General features: G+C 41.4%; 1 protein-coding gene across 8 annotated transcripts in view; it reads right to left on the reverse strand.

Annotated features, from left to right (window-relative positions):
* apaf1 (apoptotic peptidase activating factor 1) overlaps positions 1 to 16,149 on the reverse strand; it is a 158,878-nt gene that overhangs the window by 137,963 nt on the left and 4,766 nt on the right. For 5 of the 8 annotated variants that reach the window (XM_078419848.1, XM_078419843.1, XM_078419844.1 and 2 more), the window contains exons 2-6: positions 12,958 to 13,104; positions 9,923 to 10,109; positions 5,824 to 6,021; positions 3,097 to 3,280; positions 2,409 to 2,521 (exon numbers count right to left, since the gene is read on the reverse strand). In XM_078419848.1, coding sequence (XP_078275974.1) covers positions 2,409 to 2,521; positions 3,097 to 3,280; positions 5,824 to 6,021; positions 9,923 to 10,109; positions 12,958 to 13,095 — 820 coding nt within the window. In that variant the 5' untranslated portion in view covers positions 13,096 to 13,104. Of the gene's footprint in view, positions 1 to 2,408; positions 2,522 to 3,096; positions 3,281 to 5,823; positions 6,022 to 9,922; positions 10,110 to 12,957; positions 13,105 to 14,314; positions 14,378 to 16,149 lie in introns of all 8 variants that reach the window. The other 3 variants (XM_078419849.1, XM_078419847.1, XM_078419845.1) reach the window with 2 other exon arrangements.

Raw genomic sequence — 16,149 nt, forward strand, 5'->3', positions numbered from 1 at the left:
TAAATTTGAGGGCAACTCATTTTGGGTAAAAATAATAATTCAGACATTCTGATTTAAGATGCACGTTTTATTTGCTATACAATAACAAGTCGCTAAATGCTGGAGTAGCACAACAGGTGAAGCAACATGCCTGGAGAACATGGATAGATGATGTTTTGGGTCGGGACCCTTCGTCAGACTGATTGCAGGAGTGGGGAGTGGGGGGGGGGGAGAAGCTAGAACAATGGAGGGGTCTTCAGATTTCTTCCATTTAAGTATTTTAAACAAATAATACATTACAGCACTGAAAATTCTTAGAAATTTTGAGTTTCATCGATCAGGATTTAACTGCCGGAGACTTCTAAAAAATATTTTTAGTTGCTCGCTTTTAATCTCTCTGAACTCAACCTTCCATTCCTTTTTTGGACACAAATAGCTGGAGTAACTCAGCGGGTCGTACAACGTCTCTGGAGAAAAGGTGTCGTTTCGGGTCTGAGTTACTCAGCTACTCCAGCTTTTTGTGTCTATCTTCGGTGTAAAGCAGCATCTGCAGTTCCTTCCTGCACATTCCTTTTTTGGACTTGATTTCAGATTTCAAATCCACCACTTCAATACAAATTTTCTTGAACATCTCTGTGCAATTCACTTTTAAAAACATTAAAAAGACTAGACACTAGAAATCATTAACAGAAACATAAAGCGATGGAAACCATCAGCAGGTCAGGCAGCATCTAGGGAATGAAAATAAGAAAATTGTCACTTCGGATCAAAGACCCTTCATCAGAACTGCGAGAGAGATAAAAGCAAGTTCAGTGCAAGTTGAAGAGTGGGTGGGGAGGGGAGGGCAGTGGAGAACGATTAGAATCTCTGCTCTCATCCTCTCTCCTGGACAGAGCAAAGAGTTCCCCTTCCACTCCACCAGTCTCGGCAAAACATGGAACAATCTTTGACATTTCCACAAAGGATCCCCACCAGGGCAGCACAGTGCCGCAGCAATAGAGTTGCTGCTTCACAGCGCCAGTGACCCATGTTCGATCCCGACTACAGGAACTAACTGTGTGGAGTTTGTATGTTCTCCCTGTGATCATCTGGGTTTTCTCCGGGTGCTCCGATTTCCTGCGACATTCCAAAGATGTGCAGGTTAATTGACTTCTGCAAATTGCCCCAAGTGTGTAAAATAGAACTAGTGTATACTAGTGATCGCTAGTCGGCACGGATTTGATGGACTGAAGGGCCTGTTTCAACATTATATCTCCAAACTAAACTAAACATATGTGTACGAAGGAACTGCAGATGCTGGTTTAAACCGAAGATAGAACCAAAAAGTTGGATTAACTCAGCGGGTTAGGTAGCATCTCTGGAGAAAATCAATAGGTGACATTTTGGGTCGAGACCCTACTTCAGACTAAGAGTCAGGGTAAAGGTAAATAGAGATATGGATGGTGATATAAAGAGATATAGAACAAATCATTGAAAGATATGCAAAAAAATGTAACGATGATAAAGGGAACAGGCTGTGGCATAGGTGAAAACAAGTTACAGACAATGAGACTCAACAAGACAGCTTTGAAGCTAGTACAACGACTTGGGTGGGGTAGGGACGGAGAGAGGGAAGTTGCAAAGGTTATGTGAAGTTAGAGAAATCAATAGTCAGACTGCTGGGTTGTAAGCTGCCCAAACGAAATATGAGGTGCTGTTCATCCAAACTCAACATATCATCCCCCTAGGCATTCCCGGCGGACTGTTTCCATCACGTCTGCCTGGTTCACTCTTCTATCCCCATCAACTGTTAACCAACCACATTGATGCGAAGCCAAGATGGCACACCAATGCCTCAATTTCCTGAGGAGACTGAATAAATTTGGCATGTCTTCAATGACTCTTACAAGCTTCTACAGATGCACCACAAAAGGCATTCAGTTGGGTTGGATTACAGCTTGGTTTGGGAACAACTCTGCCCAATCCCGCAATAAATTGCAGAGAGTTGTAGATGTAGCCCAGTCCATCAAACACACCAGATTTCCCATCAATGAAACCATCGACATTTCACTCGCGCTCCCTCGGAAAAGCAGCCAACTAAATGACAGACTTGTCCCAACCTGATCATTCCTTCTGCTCTCTGCTCCCCTCCGGCAGAAGATACAGAAGCTTTAAATAATACAGCACCAGATTCACATGGTTACTCTTTTGTGGTGATCCATGGATTGCAGATTGGTGGAATGGAAGGAACTGCACCTATAATCCCTTAATCATAATTTCAACATTTTCTTTATTTAAACATTATCTTTAATCGTTGGAAATTTGGAGTGGACAAGCCAGAAGAAAAAGCGAGGCATTACATTTTTTTAATTTCTTAAAGGTTCCAGTTTAGAAGTGCTAGAAATTATAGGACACAAAAAACAATTACTTTAGGAATAAAATCTCATTACCTGCAACTGCTTCAGATATGCTCATATCTCTGCTGGTGATCAGAACACGACATTGAACATCAAAACACTTTAGCACCCAGTTGTCCCAAACATCATCAAGGACCAAAAGTGATCTGAATTAGAATAGAAATGGAGAACTTTAGGGCACGTAAAAGAGATTCATTGCCAATTAATTTCTTGAAGATGTGTCAATTATTAATTACAACATGAAAAGAGTTTTAACTAATGGACATTGACGTCTAGCTTCAGTAGTCGAAACAAAGAACTGCAGATGCTGGTTTACAAAAAAAGACACAAAGTGCTAGAGTGATGCAGGGGGCCAGGCAGCATCCCTGGAGGTGACACTTTGGGTCACAACCCTTCTTCAGACTGACCCATCGAACTGAAGAAGGGTCCCCCCCTGAAACATCACCAATCCAAGTGCTTGAGGGGTGCTGCCTGACTCGCTGAGTTACTCCAGCATGTTGTGCCTTGGTTTATATTTAATAACAGTATGAAACTGTTCTACATATTGAAATAGGCTAAGGCCACCCAATGCCCTGCAAAAAATCACATGCAACAAAAATTCAATATACTAAACCAAGAAAAGGCTTCCCAACTAAACCACAGAGACATGTTTACTTTTCATATGGTAATTTTCTAGGTCAGACTATTTCACACTGAGAATAAAAACTTTTACTTTGCTTACCGAGGATATTTACGTGCCATGAAGAAACGGAGTCGGTCCCTGGCTTCTTCGATGTTAAGAGGCGGATTTAGGTAAGTCTGGGATCCCTGATTAAATCGACTGCAAAGATTCTGTAGTTTAACCAGAATACCAGCGCGATCTTGCTTCCCAACTGCTACCCAGTGTACTCCTCCGGGAAAACATTCTGTCAAATTACAATCCAGAAAGAATGAATCAAACAGAGACACAGAGTCTACAGATGCTGTCAGTCCTGATGCAGGGTCTTGACCTGAAAAGTCGACCAAACCTTTGTCTCCACAGATGCTGCTTCCCAGCTGACTTCCTCATTCTACTTGCTTTTTGCTCAAAGTACTAACATATCAAAAAATCAATACAACAATGCTGAAGTATTGAAGTACAATTAATTAAAACTTCCATTTTGTATATTACAACAATTATAATGCATGTGTATTTAGCAAATAATTCTTCTTGCCGAAGTGTGATGCAACACTTCCCAGCATAACCAGCTATCCTGGGCCAGTGTGATGACATAGGCCAGGAGAAGCCAGCATGATAGTCCAACTGAAAAACATGTTGGCCCTGTCCTCACCCAGCACAACAAAGGCAGCTTTCTAAAAGTAAATAATACTTGAGCAGACTGTGGAACAAACTCCTCATCCCGGTAAATGATAGCTCCAGACTACAAACATCTACCAGTCAAGGCAGCTTCTGTCACATTTACTGACATTCAGAATTTGGGAGATCACATTGAGATAAAGATAGAGCCAAAGTTCAATTTACCCACAACAGTAGCTCAAAATGTTTAGAGGATACCGTAGTCATAGTTTCAGATAGCTCAAATAGACAATAGGTGCAGGAGGAGGCCATTCGGCCCTTCGAGCCAGCACCGCCATTCAATGTGATCATGGCTGATCATTCTCAATGTTCCTGCCTTCTCCCCATACCCCCTGACTCCGCTATCCCTAAGAGCTCTATCCAGCTCTCTCTTGAATGCATTCAGAGAATTGGCTTCCACTGCCTTCTGAGGCAGAGAATTCCACAGATTCACAACTCTCTGACTGAAAAATATTCCAGCACTACACAATGCAGCTTTCTGTACCCTGATAATCTCGCACTGGGTTAACAGGACAGTGCCTTAGTGGGCAGACAGAACCACAAGAGAAAAATTTGTGGTGATTTCATTCAGATGCCTGGAGAGGCGAGAGCAGGTGAGGAGAATCAGGTGGTTAAGGTGCAAAAATGCAGTCTCCTGAATCTGAGGCGCCATCAGATTTGAGAAAATGTTATCTTACAAGTGAACTATCAGCACAGGCATTCTGTGGCACTTAAAAGTGTAAAAAATGATAAAAGCAGAGCTAGAAATGTCCCTGGGATAACTGCCAAGGTGATATTTTTTTGTATTATATACCAGAACTTTATACACTTGTCAGAATCCATTAATCTGTATATTTTTCATCACTGTACAATAAACAGATAATAAAATTATTCATAAAATTATGAATATGTTTTGGTAGTTATAAACCTGAAGGACACAGCTTTAACAGAGGACCTGAAGGACACAGAGTCAAACAAAAGAACAGATATACCTGTGGGCACCAAGTGCCACATGAACAAATGTCGACAAGAAGTGAGCAGGTCTTTCTTGCAGTGTCCTGCTGATACAACTGCATCCTCCCTGTGTCCTTAGCCTCTGGCTCAATCATTTCACCACCTGCTATATCTCTTTCTCAATTAACAAAAAATTGTGGAAGAAACATACACTTAATCGAGCAGAGATAACTAGACACCAGAATCGGCCTTTCAATCTTCTTCTTTACTTCATTGATTCCTTCACAAAAATGAACGGAAATCCCCCTTTAGTGTTCTCTGGTTCATTAGTGTCAAGAGATGGGGAGCAATGACTAACCTTTAACATTAAAAAACATACCGTAATATAAAGGAATCATGGTAATTTCCACATACCTGGCATTAACACACGGTCTGCTCTTTTAATATACTGGAATATTCAAGAAATAAAATCATTTTGGATTAATTAAACAGCACGTATATAAATTTGGCTTGTTTTTACCACACGCATATTTTAAGTAAGCTTGGAAAACTTACAACTCTATCAAACATGTTCATTACCTGTTTGACAACATGGTTAAAGGAGATGAATTGAGTTTCTTTGATCAAAAAAGAACTGGTTATTTGCCTAATATAGCAATAACCACTAAATAAATTTCAGAACATTTTGAATACTTCTTATCCTGTCCTTAAGAGAGTATTAGAACAATTAACATCTCTTAATTTGAGATCTTCCATTGTCAAAACTATGAAATATGTAAATGAGGCTTCCATGCAGTCCCTCATTTTCATGGTGAAAAGGTTTTAAGTGACAAATTAAAATAATTGTCATTAACATGCCTCAGCTTGTACAGAACAAATTTGTGCATTAGTATCAATATATTAAAATCAATCTTGTACCAAGGAACCAATGTCAAAGCAAAGAATTGAACTTCCATTTCTAAGCTCTTTACTACTTGTGCGGGTATAAAGAACTGTATTTTTAACCACTCAATAATATGTGTTCGACCAATGCACAAGGACACAATGATCTAAGATTTGATGCATACATAATGTACAGGAGACTCAAAAAGGATGCTTACAATTTTGAATGTAAGATTAACCTACAGAGGAGAGTGACAAACAAAGAGTGTGAAAGTTCTCAGCAACAACAATACTGACCAGATATAACTCTGTGGTCCCGTAAAGATTCAGCTGCTAAGACTGACTTGCCACAACCTGCCATGCCACATAAGGTGATCCAGCCAGGCTCCACTTTCAAATTACACAATTCACTTCTGATAGTTTGCAGAAGCTCAGGACGATCAACAAACACCACAGGACGCTGGGGAACACCACCTTCACAAAGTACTGTTTGAACTGTGGGAAAAGAAAATTACAAGGCAATAAAAATTATTTGCATAAAATACTAATGAACAAAAATTAGCTGTTCAATTCAATCCATTGTTTTCACTTTTAGCAGTGGATAGAGTTTGCAAAATTAACCCCATAGTTACGTGGATAGTACAGATTCATAACACAATCTGGTTAATTAATAAATTACTTGAACAACAGAAATAGAAAGTCAGATGGTTACTTCTAAACCCAATATAAAAAGTATTATACGGAAGGTTCTAAAATAAAATTTCAGAAGCTTTATATGGGATTGTCAAGTCAAGTCAAGTCAATTTTATTTGTATAGCACATTTAAAAACAACCCACGTTGACCAAAGTGCTGTACATTTGATTAGGTTCCAATAGAAAAAAAAAAAAAAATGAAAACATACAGTAGTACGCAAACAGTTCACAGCGCCTCCTCAATGAGCCTCAAACGCTAGGGAGTAGAAATATGTTTTGAGCCTGGACTTAAAGGAGTCGATGGAGGGGGCAGTTCTGATCGGGAGAGGGATGCTGTTCCACAGTCTAGGAGCTGCAACCGCAAAAGCGCGGTCACCCCTGAGTTTAAGCCTAGACCGCGGGATAGTGAATAGCCCCAAGTCGGCCGATCTGAGGGACCTGGAGTTAGAGAGGGGGGTTAGAAGATTTTTGATGTAGGGGGGGGAGTGTCCATTTAGGGCTTTATACGTGAATAGGAGGAGCTTGAAGTTGATTCTGTACCGTACAGGGAGCCAGTGGAGAGAGGCCAGAATCGGGGTGATGTGGTCCCTTTTACGGGTACCCGTCAGGAGTCTCGCTGCGGCGTTTTGGACCAGTTGCAGGCGGGACAGGGAAGATTGGCTGATCCCAGTGTATAGGGAGTTGCAGTAGTCTAGGCGGGAGGAAATGAAAGCGTGAATGATTTTTTCTGTGTCGTCGAATTTGAGGAAAGGTTTGATTTTAGCTATGGTTCGAAGTTGGAAGAAGCTGGCTTTTACCACAGCGTTGACTGTGGTAACAAATCATTTAAGCTGAGAGGGATACTGATTCAAGGTACAATTTATTAAAGGTTAACTGACAGCGAAGAAAAGATGAATGAAAAATGAATGCAGGTAAAACTTTAAAGTTGGAAAGTGACACTGACATTATTTATCATGATGTTCAATGTACAAGTTGTTTCTTAAAAAGGAACCAAAATACATTTATGCAGAGTGCCTGCAGCCAAAAAAAAGTAGCAATAAAAATACCCAATATTGACTGATAAAACACTTTCACGTCAGAATATTTTTCTTCATTACATTTATATTTCCAAGACACCTTGGAGGCAATTGCTTCTGAGGCATGCAGACAAGTAATGTACCGGGGTTCAATCCTTGGTGTATAGAAAATTAAATAATTTCTACCAGGCTAACAGTGGGAGCACTGCAGTTGTACTTTTCTCTAAATCTACTCAGCCTTCAGGCAGAAATGGAAAAGCATCGCAGTTACTACAGATTCAAATGCATGACTCCCACTGAAGATCACCCGAGGACAGATCAGTCCACTGATTCTAATATTGTCGCTGATAATCACGGTTTCTACATGGATGCCTGCACATGAAACAAAGCACAGAAGAACTGGCTGCGTCAACAGATTAAGTCATAACTGCATAGTGCAAGGGAATGGGCCAGTCAGCCCTTCATGCGCGTGCAGACCAGCGTGTACCCATCCATATTAATCCTGTCTTCCAGCAATTGGCACTTTACATTCTATGCCTGGGCATGTGCTCATCTTCAATGCTCTCAGCAATTCTGCTTCTACCATCCTCCCAAGCAGTGTATTACAAGTACTCACACCCTCTGGGTAAAAAAGGTTCCCCTCCAATCTTCTCCAAATTTCTTAGCCCTTATCCTAAATCCATGTGCACTAGTTTTATCCAGCTCTGATATGGGAATGGTTTTCTGCTGTGAACCTATCTACACCCCTCAATTTTATGTACCTCAATCTAGTCCCCTCTAAACTCCTTCATTCTAGGGGAAAATGGCCCAGCCTCTCCTCATAATTGAAATGCTGTATCCCAGGCAACATCCAGGTGAACCTCCTCTGCACCCTATCCAGTGTCATCATATCTTTTCTCTGGTGTAGTGATTAGAACAACACATAGTATTCCAAGTGAAGTGTCAGGAAAGTTTTATAACATTGGAGCAGTACCTCCCTACCCTTGTAAGCAATGCCCAGACTTATGAAGACCAGAATTCCATATGCTATTTACTGTGCTGTCATCTTCAAGGATCTTTGGACGTAGACCAAAGACCCTCCAATTCTCAATATTCCTTAGAACCCTTCCATTATGGTATTTCCTAGCCTTATTAGTGCTCCTAGAAAACTATCACCTCATGTTTATCCCAATTAAACTGCATTATGCAATCTACTCTTCACGCTAATGCTAACGATCCTAGTTTCATCAGCGAACATACGGAATATACCTCCTACATCCACATCCAAATTATTCATGGATATTACAAACATAAAAATAACCCTCTACTTTCAATGATTTTGTAACATAATCCATTTTTAAGATACTAATTAAAAGTACACCACTCTTGGCCACTTGGAACGACCAAAGATAAAGAATTGTCAAAACAAGGCAAAAAAGGGCCCCTGCCAGTCAATTCTGTAAGTGCTGCACAATGGAATTCACCAAAAAATGAGAGACCCTGACATATAAGACATACTACACCCAAGTACAGTGAAGGAATGGCGAGAATAGCAAGCAATACAGATAGACTGTGAACCATGTTCCTTTCAGCACTTAATGCATATCCAAGACTAAAGCAACGCATTGCAGATTTCTCCTTCCACTACCCAGCGAGAAAACAATTTTCAATAACTTTCTAATCCACCTACACATCACTTAAAATCTATGGATATTAACCGATTGGTATTTTCCAAAACGTAAGGTTAGCACCCTAATGTAATAAAATTACTTGTTGCATGACCAAATTTAAAAGTAATACAATGCCCCGTTTGCATTTCACATTTTTCCTTTCTTTTACTTGTAGTTTCTCGACTGGTTTTTCCTTTTGTTTCTGACTCAAGCCATTGCTCACTATTTCCTGTTTTCTTGCGACTAACAATCTCTTAATGCAAACAAAAAAACCAAAGTCAAAAAAATTATGTTTGAATAACCTAACAAAATGTGGACTATTGTGTAGTGGCCACTGGTCAGATGCCATTTTATTTTCTCTGTAAGTCCACCTACCAGCCCAGCAGGGTGTCATTGTCATGGAGTGTAGAAAATAAAATTAAGTATTAAACAATGCTGGAATAGAAACCAACAATGACTGCAAAGCTGCAACTATATCCTCCAAGAGATGCCACTTTAGTGATAACTTCAGATCCATTTAGCAACTGCAATCATTAGCAAGTGCACTGAGAATTACATAGTCGTATTCAACGTAGCACTGAATATTAATCATCCTCCAAATAAATTGTGTTACCTCACCTCCTTGAAAGGATTGAGCAACTACAAGGTGGTTTCCAGAGATAAATATGTGGCCTAGCTAGGCAAACACAATTTTTAAATGTAACTGCACCACAGCAAAAGAATAATACAGGCAACTCCCACGTTGCAAGTGCTCAGGTAACAGAAATTTGACAATATAAAATTCACCGTCCACTACTCAATAGTTTGAGATATGGAATATAATTCACTCATGGAATTTATGTAAAAAAGAGTAAATAAATAAATATGAGTTTTCAACTCGCATCTCTTGATGCATATGCAGAAGATGTGGCTTTGTGTTACCAATAAATGTGATACGGAACATGTTCTAGTAATACAAGCCCCCCCCCCCCAACCCTTGTGACACAGGGGTCACCTGTAACTATTCAAGACACAAACTTTTACAAAAAATATGCTAACCATAAGGAGTCAAACCGTCTCTGGAACTTTTAATTGAGGTTGATATGATTGGAAGGCCATCTTGAAGAAGACCAGCAAGTTCCTTGTAGCCTTCATTCAGCAATGCATTGTAGAAAGATAAGACGGCATAATTATCCTTCTGAAGTATCAGGTCAATAAGCAAAGCAGCCCGTTCTTTCTGAGTGGCCTAAAAAAAAAGTGAAAATCATAACTAAGAATTTATACTCCATCAAAACATTTTCCATGGTCAGAGAAGCTTTAACTTACATCTCAGTATCAGTGCAACATTGATAAGGCACTTATTTATTGCCCATACAGAGTCACCTGAGATGGTGATGGGAACTGTACTTGAATAACTTTAGTCCATGTAGACAATCTGCTCCTACAAGTTGTTAGCTAAAGCATTCCAAGATCTTGACCATGCATCTATCATAGAATGATGATAGATGCCCGAGCTGAGGTCGCGGGAACCTGAGGTGATCGTATTCCATTGAAACAGAAATGCATAACAGCAGTCGTCCATTTGGGTTTGCTCTCCAATTCAACACAAACATGGCAGATCAATAGACAATAGGTGCAGGGATAGGCCATTTGGCCCTTCGAGCCAGCACCGCCATTCAATGTGATCATGGCTGATCATCCACAATCAGTACCCCGTTCCTGCCCTCTCCCCATACTCCGCTATCATTAAGAGCTCTATCTAACTCTCTCTTGAAAGCATCCAGAGAATTGGCCTACACTGCCTTCTGAGGCAGAGAATTCCACAGATTTACAATTATCTGAGTGAAAAAGTTTTTCCTCTTCTCCGTTGTAAATGGCTACCCCTTATTCTTAAACTGTGGCCCCTGTTTCTGGACTCCCCCAACATCAGGAACATGTTTCCTGCCTCAAGTGTGTCCAATCCCTTAAAAATCTTATATGTTTCAGTAAGATCCCCTCTCATCCTTCTAAATTCCAGTGTATACAAGGCCAGTCGCTCCTGTCTTTCAACATACGACAGTCCCGCCATTCCGGGAATTAACCTAGTGAACCTACGCTGCACTCCCTCAATAGCAAGAATGTCCTTCTCAAATCTGGAGACCAAAACCATGAATCAAGTCAATAATGTGCCAACCATGTGACTGCCATGTTCTCAACTTCTCTGCATATCCCTTCTTTCTTTTTGGTATTATGAAGTATATCTGTGTTCTTCTTGAAGTTATTTAATGATTTGATCTCCATGGCCTTCTGTGGTACAGTATTTCACAGGTTTATGAAATTTCTCCTGACCGAATTCTAAATGGTACACCCGTTTCCTGCAGCCGTGGTCTCTAATTCTGGACTTTTCAGCCATTGGGAGCGTCTTCCCTGTATCAGGTCTTTCCAGTTCTATTAGAATTTAATAGCTTTCTATGAGATCCCTTTCATTCTTCTAAACTCCAGTGCAATAATCAAACATTGGACACACCAGTGGGCAAATCCCTCAAGAACTTCTCTTTTAACTCCTCTCACTTTCTTCAAGTTAAAGGTATAGCCATGGATAGTCGCAAGAGCCCCAGTCCTTGTTCTATTTGAACACTGGCACGAAGTGCCAACTCTTTCTCCGCTACTTCAACAACTGCATCTGAGCTGTCTCCTGCATCCATGAGGAACTCATTGATTTCATTATTTTTACTTCCATCCTGCCCTCAAATTTACTTGGACTTTTTATTCATCTCTGATCCCTCTCTCCCCTTTCTTGGTCTGTCTGTCTCCATCATAGGGGAGACTATTGACTGATGTCTACTACAAACCCACTGACTCCCACAGTTATCTGGACTACACCTCCTCTCACCCTGCCTCTTGCAAAGGTACCATCCCCTACTCTTAATTTCTTAATCGCTGCTGCTCCCAAGATGAGATATCCAAAATGTACTTTTTTTTAGTTAACACGGTTTCTCCACTGCTGTCGTAGATGGATCCCTCATTTGTGTTTCCTCTGTGTCCCATAGTTCAATTCTCACTCCTCCTCCCCTCCCATTATGGAACAAGGAGAGTTCCCTGGTCCTTACCTTTCATCCATGAGCCTCTGTATCCAACACATCATTCTCCGACATTTCTATCTTCAACATGATCCCATCCCCGTCCCTTTACATATTCCCATCCCCACCCCTTTCTGCTTTTCTCCGCAAACCCTTGGTTCACTCATCACTTTCCACCTAAATCACCCACCGCCTTCCCTGGTACTTTCCCCTGCAATCACAGATGATGTAATACCCGTTCCTGTACCTCCTCCCTCACATCCATCCAGGGACACCAGCAGTTTTCCAGGTGAGAAAGAGATTCATGTGCACCTCCTCTAACCTTATCTGATGCATTCACTGCAATCGATGTGGTTCCTTAACATTGGCAAGACCAAGTGTAGAATTGGCAATCGTTTTGCCGAATACTTGCACTCCGTTCATAAAGGCCTCCTAGATCTCCCTGTTACTAACCATTTTAACTCCCTTTCCCATCCTGAGCTGGACTTCCTCCATTGCCAGTGTGAGGACACACACAATCTGGAGGAGCAATACATCATATTCTGCCAGGGTAACTTACAACCCAACAGTATGCATTGTCCAATTTTCGATAACCTAGAAACAAACATGACCCCTCCTTTCCCCCCTCTTTTGCCTGTGCCCCACTTGGATGAAAACTAATTTCTCCCTTTCACCTTCCCCCTGCCCACTTCCATCTACATTCCTTCCTCTGGCTTCACATTTCACGCATCTTGTATCTTTGTCTCACGTTTTTGTCTTTTCATCTCTAGCCTTTGCCCAACCATCTGCTATGAACCCCCCCCCCCCCTTCGCTGTATCCACCTATCACTTGCCAGGCTTTGTCCCACCCCCACTTCTCTCCAGCTTACTCACCCCTGCTAAAATCAGTTTGAAAAGGCTTCCCTAACTAATACTTCACCTATCCGTGTTTTCCAGAGATGCTGCCTGACCCACTGAATTACTTTCGCACTTTGTGTCTTTTAATGGCTAACATATCAGGCCCATCATTGAATACATCAGTGTACAGGCAATCACCTGAACTTTAACGTTCTGTTCATCTTCAAGATTCAAAACCTCTTCACTTATTAGGTGGTCCATAATGTACGAGGTCTTGATATCTTGCTCAAGTGCAGAGCGATTTCTTAACAAACAACTGCGGGTCCGTTCCTCCATGCTTGCTGGCTGGAACAGATTTAATGAAATCATGAATATTAAAATAGAAATGCTGAAATCTTCAATATTAAAATGAAACTTGGCAAATGGCAAATGGCAAATGTAATAATGTGTTATCTGCTAAAAAGATTGAACTATTTAATTAGTATTTTTCATGTTTCGTTTGAAGATTATTTCCTGAAAACGATGACACAATCATTAAGAGTCAGAAATATTCTTGGATTTTATTTTTTTATTTTTCCATTTAAAATGGAACTGGAACAAACTTTAGCGCCTTCTAACCGTCGTTTGAATGTGATTGTCAACTGTCGTTAAAAATGAAACTTTACACAGGATGTGAAACACACAGCATAGGAAAAGGCTCTTCTGCCCACCAAGTCTGTACCACAAATGATGTCTACTTAAATATATCCCTTCTGCCTGCATGTGCTCCATATTGCTCAATTTCCTGCATATTCCTAAGTCTATCTAAAAGCCTTTTCAATGCCACAATTGTATCTGCTTCCACCACCACCCCTGCAGCACGTTCCCGCACCCACCACTCACTGTGTAAAATAAAAACGCCTCACACATTTCCTTTGAAATCTTACCCTTTTGGCTTCATTGCCACACCCTCGAGTATGGGACAATTCCTTCTAAATTCCAGTGAATACAAGCCCAGTCGACCTATTCTTTCTTCATATGTCAGACCCGCCATCCCGGGAATTAACCTGGTGAACTTATGCTGCACTCCCTCAATAGCAAGAATGTCAAATTAGGGGACCAAAACTGCACACAATACTCCAGTGTTGTCTCACCAGGCTCCTGTCCAACTGCAGTTGGATCTCCTTGCTCCCAAACTAAAATCCTCTCACAATGAAGGCCAACATGCCATTAGCTTTCTTGAGTGCCCGCTGTACCTGCATGCTTACTTTCAGTGACTGAGGTAATGAGAAAAATAGCCAATTAACATTATGGAAAAATTTGGAAATAAAAGGAAGTTACAATATCAGTCTATTGGAAGTGGATAGAAAGGGTACTGAGTTACATCCATATCAGGAGTTCTCATGAAATTACCCCATTAATGTTGCCACAGATAACTGAACTGATCCACAACTAATGTATTCCAGTGGTCTGAGTGTTCCATAAGAGAGATATGTAGCACAATGACCCCAGACCAGTATTTGATGCTACTCATAATTAATCCTATAAACAATTCAGGAGAGGCTGAATTACTCACTCATTAGAACAGAGCAGCTGGATGCAGATGTCCAGTTACATTAACGATGTAGTCATTGGGAGGCTGTACAAGTACACAAGGAGAAATGTAAAGAGGGAATTACAGACAAAGTAAATGGCCGCTTACGTGAAGTAGCAAGTGAAGAAGTTAAAAAGCAGAAATATCCACATTAACCATAAGGCCAAATGGCCAGATTCTGTTCCATAAGTCCTGAGAAAGACTAAATCTATTTAAAGATACAAGTTGGGAATAGGAATAGGCCCTTTGAGCTCCTCCGACATTGAATAAGTACATGGCTGATTTGTCTGCAATTTCAACACCACATTCCTGCCTAACAACCTGTCACCATTTTGCTTATCGAGAAACTAAAGGGCCTGTCCCACTTAGCCGATTTTTTAAGCGTCTGTCGGCGACTATCGTAGTCGTAGCAGGTCGCTGAAAAATTGGCGACTGGACCCCCCCTATGACAATGTCTACGCAAGCTACAACAACCGACCACCTAGTCGACGTCAAGCTGCGGCATGCTGACAACCGGCGACCCAATCGTCGCCACTGGATGTCCACCTACGACAACCTACAACGACACCTACGACAACCTAGGACCACACAGGCGACAACCTAAGACAACCGAAGTCAACCTACGACCACCCGCGACAAGCTACGACAAGCCACGATCCTGTAGGCGACAACTGAAGACAATTCGCATCATTTTGGCCTTCAAAACAATGGAATCACCCAGTTTCTCTATAAAAGGGGATGTAGGGTAGGGTTTCCAATCATTCTGCATCTGCAACATCAGAGGCCATTGCTCTCACAAGAGGAAGAAGCCCTACTGCTTGCAGCGGCCCTCATGCTTAAAGATCAGCAAGACGGAAGGACAAGAAGAATGGGGAAGAAGAAGACCAAGAAGTGGTCTGTGTGGTTGAAGCCCTTGTCCGTGAAGAGTTCCAGGTTGGGCCAGTATGACAACCTGATGACTGAGCTCCAGCAAGAAGATACGGCTGCCTTCATAAACTTCACTAGGCTCCCCTCTGAGCTATTTCACGAGCTGAAGGAACGGGTGGGCCCTCTCCTGGAGAAAAAGGAGACCTTCATGAGGAGCCATGGAACCAGGCCTGCGCCTAGCCATCACCCTGGCTAGGCATCTTCCTACCTGGCATCAGGAGACTCTAAATCTGTCCAACCTTTCGTCATAGCCAATACCTTCTAATCCTGGCAACATTCTGGTAAACCTCTTCCGCACCCACTCCAAAGCCTACACCTCCTACCTGTAATAGGACGACCAGAATTGGACACAACACTCCAAATGTGGCCAAATCAAAATCGAATAAAGCCGCAACATGAGTGCCTGACCCTTGTACTCAATGCTCTAACCACATAGCTCCCTGAAAGTGGCAATTAGAGCAATGGGCTTCGACCCCAAGATCCCACTGTACATTTTTACTCTTCTAAACACCAGTGCATACAAGTCCACCCTTTTTACCCTTTTCTCAGAAGACAACCTAACCCTTCTGAGTAGCAACCTGGTAAACCAATTGTGAACTCTATCCAATGCATTAACATCCTACCTTCTGTAAGCAGACCATTACTGTACACAGTACTCTTAATATGGTCTCACTAACGTCCCATATAGTCAAAGCACAACTGCACTCATTTTGTATTCGTTTCCTCTAATAAAAGTAATATGCTGTTAGCTTTCCTATTTACTTGCTGAAATATAAATACCATTCCTTGCAAATCGTGCTCTGGAACGCACAGAACCCTCTTCATTCTCTCACCATTTAGACAATGTGTTTTTTAAATTCCTCGCTAATACATAAAACTTCACAATTTTC

The sequence above is a fragment of the Rhinoraja longicauda genome, chromosome 23 (assembly GCF_053455715.1).
Source record: "Rhinoraja longicauda isolate Sanriku21f chromosome 23, sRhiLon1.1, whole genome shotgun sequence".
Lineage (NCBI taxonomy): Eukaryota > Metazoa > Chordata > Chondrichthyes > Rajiformes > Arhynchobatidae > Rhinoraja > Rhinoraja longicauda.